Source organism: Drosophila montana, unplaced genomic scaffold (genome assembly GCF_035044405.1).
Source record: "Drosophila montana isolate Dmon_TW-CO22-7 unplaced genomic scaffold, ASM3504440v1 contig_2668_1, whole genome shotgun sequence".
NCBI lineage: Eukaryota > Metazoa > Arthropoda > Insecta > Diptera > Drosophilidae > Drosophila > Drosophila montana.
Window position 1 is genome coordinate 661,823 of NW_026997535.1, and position 6,129 is coordinate 667,951.

General features: G+C 47.7%; 1 protein-coding gene across 1 annotated transcript; it reads right to left on the reverse strand.

Annotated features, from left to right (window-relative positions):
* Positions 1 to 1,635: 1,635 nt before the first annotated feature.
* Positions 1,636 to 2,417, reverse strand: LOC135429567 (uncharacterized). The gene has a single exon (XM_064683901.1). The coding sequence runs from the start codon at positions 2,294 to 2,296 to the stop codon at positions 1,718 to 1,720; it is 579 nt and encodes a 192-aa protein (XP_064539971.1). The 5' UTR covers positions 2,297 to 2,417; the 3' UTR covers positions 1,636 to 1,717.
* Between the last annotated feature and the right edge of the window lie 3,712 nt (positions 2,418 to 6,129).

The following is a 6,129-nucleotide window of genomic DNA, read 5'->3' on the forward strand; positions in this document are numbered from 1 at the left end:
GTGCACGCAGCGCGACGCCGCCGCCGACGACGACGACGACGACAACGGCGACGAGAGCCGTGGGAGCAGCCAGTGGAGACGCTGTGCGTCTCAGCGTTCCACTGGACAGCGTTAATTGAGGCAACGCAGCTTGGCAACGGCATAAAATTGGATAAATTGCTGAAGAGAGATGTGGCAGGCAGGGGTTTAGCTGCTGCCGCTATTGCTGCCACACAATGCAATGTCACAACAATCGATTGTCCTTTTTGTTGCCCGCATGCTGACATCATCAACATTGGTGTAGCCACCCTCGCAGCAGCAGCGGCGGCAGGACTAGTGGGAGGGGGCGCACTTCCGATTTCCGGACGTGCCTTGATGGATGTTGCAGCAGTCGCGGCTTTCAATTGATGCCGCGTGACACGTGTTTCGTGTTGTTTTTGTCGCTGCGTAGCTACCCTTCATGCGGCCCGGCAGTGCATGCACGTGTGCGGCTTGAAAGGATTCGTTCGCTGGCCGGATGCCCATAAAGCAGCCGCAGTTGAAACCTTATCACATTGGGAAAATCGATTGCTGCCACCGTCCCCGCTTTGTCGACGTCTTGCCACGGCAATGGGAGGCGCCTCGGCTGGCCGCCATTGCTGCGCAGTAGAAGTGAGAGCCGCTCCCGTTGTAGAAATTCCAAGTGTTCCAACTGGGGACCACAAACACGTGCGAAAAATCTGCGCAAACAAACTGCGCGTAGTTCATGAGTCAAACGCCCCAAAATAATGTCTACACGAAGGCAAAGCCAAAGTCGTGTATAACAGTGGCCCCCACCAGCCCGCCAGCTGCAGCTCCAACTGCAACGATTCAACCAGCCAGCCAGCCAGCCATCCATCTGTCTGTCTGTCCACAGCTAGCCAGAGCCTGTCCAAACAATTGCCTGCGTCGATCTGTTTGAAAACTGTGTTCGAACAAACGTCGCATTAACGCAACATTTTCCCATTTTTATGGCCAAAGAGCTGGCCAAAGGCTCTCAGCTGCCTGTTATCCAACACGGCCACAGGGACAGACAGACAGACAGAGAGACAGACAGGCCAGGCCAGGCGGCCTCCAGTCTCCAGCTGCCTGTCCGCTAGTTGTGTCCAGTTATGCGCCAAAAGCAGTGCAGTCTCCAGCTGTGACTTGAACTCTTGCCAAACACGCGCCTGCGCAGCGGCGGCTGCCAGTTGCCCAGTTTCCTTTGTCTTCATGGAGTGGCAGTGGCAGTGCCAGAGTGGGAGTGGGGCACCATTTGGAAAGCTACAGGAATGCGCCAAGCCAGGCGGTTATCTCGACAGTCATTTAGCCTAATCAGTGCCGAAACTGCCAGCAGTAGTTGGTAGTAGATGATCTTTAGAAGAAATACCCGTGAATTTCCAACTCCTATTAATTAGTATTATTAGCTTTTTCTTATATAAATAATGAACAACAACAAACAAGATAGAAACAGCGAAAAATGAACAGGTTGTCTGTATAGCTAAGACAGAACACTCGACAGCCTGTAACTTGTTGGGAATTGCAAGCGTCAGTCATTGAAAAAAGCAAAAGTGGGCAGATCATAGACCATTTTCTGGGTGGCAGCAACTGTGTTAGTGAAAGAGCTTCGGCCTTTAACCACTAAACAGCTTACTTAAGTATTTTTTTGTATCTAAAATTATAGCCATTTAATCATCTGATGATATTTGCACATGTTATGTATGGATATTAAAAATTGAAATCATTTGTTGGTCAGGGAGTACGTCATTAGCCCTATAATTGCTGCCTTGCTCAATGTATTCACATGGGGACCCGCGGCCGGCACGATTGTGCTGACCAGCGAGGAGCCGTAACGGGCAATGCCAGCGGATGCTGCCACGCCTACGTGATAATAGTTCTCTTCCTGTACGCCCAGATATGCGCCGGATGCAACATTGCCCAGCAGCGATAGATCCTTAACCGTCTCCGTGGCACGATCCCAGTCATCGCCCAAGCTGCCCATCATATCATAGAGCAGCAATATAAGAGACAGGGCGTGCACCAAGGCCATGCCTGATTGGGAGGATTGCAAGTAGAATTCAATATTGGCCAGCGGAAGAGGTATAACATCCACAATGCCCGTCGACACAGAAAAGGAGCGCGCAGGACCGCACTCCTCATCCTCCCCCAGGGAACGCACGAGCGACAGCAGTCCATGGACAAAACAGAATGCGGCTGCCGTATATCCATACGGGTGTTCAGCCGGTGTCAGTGCGTAGATTCCATAGCAACACGCGCCGATGAGCGACAGATGGGAGAGAGCCTCACAGTACTTGGCCATATCGCTAAAATCTTAAAAGATGGGCTAAATGGAAAATTTTCAATTTTTTGCCGAAACTAAAATTTAATGTGTCTGACTTGACTTAAAAGTTTAAAATGAAAAGTCTAGAAAGAAAAAATCGAATATTTCCTTGTTCCTTCCTATCATTTTAGGTGAGTATGTCTGAGCTCTAATGTCAACTGGGTATTATAGAACTTTTTTAAAATCCCCAAGCCCCTGATCATCCCCTTTGTTATAATATACTTTAATATTATAATTCCCCCAAAGCCCAGCGTGCATTATTTGTGATATATTTTTATACAACACTTTTTGTTTATGATTTAGGCTTATGTAGTCCAAGCAACTCTCTCCGACTAACTCAACTGTGTAGGACATTTAATATTTAAGAAATGTTCGACCTGTGCCTGCTGTTTCGATACGATCGCATTCCTGGGATTGGACAGTTGCGACTACTCTGGTTAGCCTGATTGACCCTCATAAAGTCAACTGCCAGCCGGATTCGTTGGTGGACACGATCTAAATCAGCACAAACAAGTAAAGGTGCTCTAACCACGAATGCTTGACATGCATATACCCTGTGCCTACAAGTTGCCCTAACATATTGTGGCTGTGCTTCATTTTTCTCTTAACTTAGACTTGAACCCTATGACAAACCAACTACAAGTGGTGTCTCCAGTTCTTAAAATGCTTGAGTTATGCTGAGAATAAAGGATATGGAGAAGCTAGATTGTAGTGACAATATGCCCTTTTCATCCTATTTTATAATGGGTATATAGGGTATAAAAATGCGCTGCAACGGGCTGTAGCGCCAACATAGTTATAAAGCAAACTAACAAAGCTAAATGCAGGAAACGCTTTCCAGGAAACACCAACAACAACGACAACAACTGCAACAGCAACAGCAACACACGGCTGGCTGCTGGCTGATTGTGTTGTGTCCAAGTTTTTGGGTGCCGTGGCAAAAGCAGGCAACAGCAGCAATGCCCAAGAGATTTATTTGCGGGACCAACAACAACAACAACAACAATAACAATCACAACAACTGCAGCAGGAGCAACAACAATCAGCAGGCAACATGACTTGGTAGTTTTTCGTGTGCATGTTGGCTGTTTTGCTGTTTCGCTGTTGTTTTGGCAGTTGCTAGTAGTCCTCGAAGATGAGATACTTGCCAGCTGATTAGCTGACACACAAACAGCAACAGCAACAACAACAGCAGCAGCAGCAGCAGCAACAACAACAGCAACAACAACATCGGAGTGGGCAGCACTGTCAGGCGGCTGCCAAGTCAAATCGTGTACACAATTGGCGCGACATGCAACATTATTCTCTACCTTCAGACCCAACCAGACCCAGCTTGGTAAGCTCGGTGCCCAAGCCAAAAGGCCATCCCTAAGCCCATTCCCGATGCAGCTGCAGAGCGCCCACCACAATTGAAAGTGGCTCGAATCCCCGTTGCGGGTGGTGCGGCTGCGGTTGCAACAGGCCCAGTCCCAGTCCCGATCGGCTCGATTGGTCGAGCGATTGGTAAAATGTTTGCAGCCAGAGTTTGACTTAATTTTCACCGTCCTGGCCAGGTCGAATCTGTGTCTGGCTCTATTGTCTGTGGGCTTTGGTTTGTATCGTTTTGGCCAGAGCCGCTTTCGCTTTGACTCTGGCTTTGGATCTGGCTTTGGCGCTGGCTCTGGCTTGTCCGCAGCTTTTGGCTGCCGCTTCGTGATTTGCGATTTTATCGCATTGAAATGAAATAATTTGAGTTCAAAATGATGAAGTTAATTGTGTTTATTAGGCTGCCAGTCACAAGAGCTGAACAGCTCCAGGTCTAGCTCATGTTTCAGCTGCCGCTGCTGCTGCTGCCGTCGCTGCTGACTCACTCGCTCGAGCTGGCTGTGATGTGCCCCGGGGGCGCTTCCCTCTCTGCTGTTGCAATGTTGCCCAAATAGTCGAGTCGGTTTATGCAAATTCGTGAATTTATGAGCTGTTTGCCATTAAGTCATTTTAAACGAATCTTTTGGCCCGCCTGCAGCACCACCGGCTACCACCGCCACCACCACCATCAACAGCACCACAAACAACAATGGACAGCATCATATGAAACCCAATTCAGAGTCAGACTCAGCGTCAAAGTTGGAGTCATGTGCGCATGCTCGACGAAGGCAAATGATACTCGTAGTGGGAGCTGAAGCTGGAGCTTGGAGTCTTGCTCCTGCCCAGCTCCGTGTCGTGTGCGATATTAATCGCTTTTGCTGAAACTGTGATGTCAGTTGTGTGTGTCGTAACATGATTACGTGGTCCGAGGATACAAGACTACGAGTAGTCCATGAACCAGCATGCAAAACCAAAGGAAATGCTCACTAGAAAGTCAACACGAAGCGCTCGTACACTTCAAAATTAGATGAAAGATATTTCCTTAAGTGTTGAAACCAATTAAGCTATTGATTTGGAAAGGTCCCTAGTTTTTTATGATGAGTATGTCAACACAGACATAATAAACCTAGACCAGATCCCCAGCTGATAACTTGACAGAATCGGGAAACATGGCTAAAAAGTAATTCCAAGTGAATAAGCAACTAGGATCCGGATTGGAATTAGCATTGTCTTAGCCAATACACAAAATAATAGTAATTAAAATAGTAATAATATTCATGATCAATCAATAAAAAAATATTAATTAATACAATCTATAGAACTCCGGAGTTTCTTTCTATAAGATCCACAGGTCGGACCATGGATCATTTAACTCCAAGCATTTAAGTGTTACAAGATCGTAAAGAATATCGTTAGGCCTTGCCCAAAAGAAAAGTAGACAAATACGAAGCGTGATGAAATGCAATGAGCTGGAAACTGTTGCAGTTGGGAAGGAGTCTGTGACATGCCACTGGCGTGACTTTCCCACTGTGCAACAACAGCTTAGTGGACTTAATCACAGTGGGTTGGTGGGTTGGTGGGTTGATGGTTTCGCTTAAAGGTTGTTAAAGGAGGGTTGTTGTTGTTGTTCGGGAGATTTGGCATTTTGTTGATCATATCGCGACGAGAAAAACGCTTGTCAGCCTTTCTTAATGAGCAGAACATCGGCTCGTGTGTCGGTCACGTGCACTGATTGTTGCCGCCACCCTGCCATCCGGCCATACGGCTACCCTGCCAAAAGCTGTCAAGTGGTGTTAGACAGCATTGTAAGGTGGTTAAAGTGGGTTTGATATAGGGTTCAGTTATCCGATATAGGCATTGCAGCTAGTGGGACCCAATCAAACCGTACCAAATCGTTTGAGCCAACGAAATAGCTTGCATCTGGTGTCCACTGCAATCGATTCCCAGCGTTTATGTTCCCGTCGTGCCCAGACAGAAGGCAGCTACGACAACCCCCTTGGGCGCCAAGCAACCCCCAGCCAAGGGTCATAAGCGTTGCCTGGCAACCACTGTGGAGACTCCAACTCTCTCTCTCTCTCTCTTCGCACTTTCTCTCGCTCTCTGGCGCTCTCTCTTGCGCATGTCGCTCACTTTTTGAAGGCGGCCATTTTGAATACTTTTGCAGACTTTTAATGTATGCAGCCCCCTCTCCCCATCGAGCTGACTGGGGCAGTTGAGGAGGGCAACGTGCAACGCAGACGCTTTGTAGACTTTTCCGCGCGCGTATCGATTTTCCTTTATTTCGAGAAGCCACATTTCTTGTGGCAACATAATGTGACGCCCACATTGGCGCAACTGAAGCCGTTGCCATAAATCTGGTGGCCGCTGACAGATTTTCATGGGCTCAGTTTTGCCTGCACTTTGATTTCTATGCAAATCGCAGTCAATACCCGAGAAAAATTCAGCCATAAAACAAATAAAAGTGCTCT

Excerpts from the sequence above, each read along its gene's own strand:
- LOC135429567 (XM_064683901.1), bottom strand. The coding sequence starts at position 2,296 with ATGGCCAAGTACTGTGAGGCTCTCTCCCATCTGTCGCTCATCGGCGCG.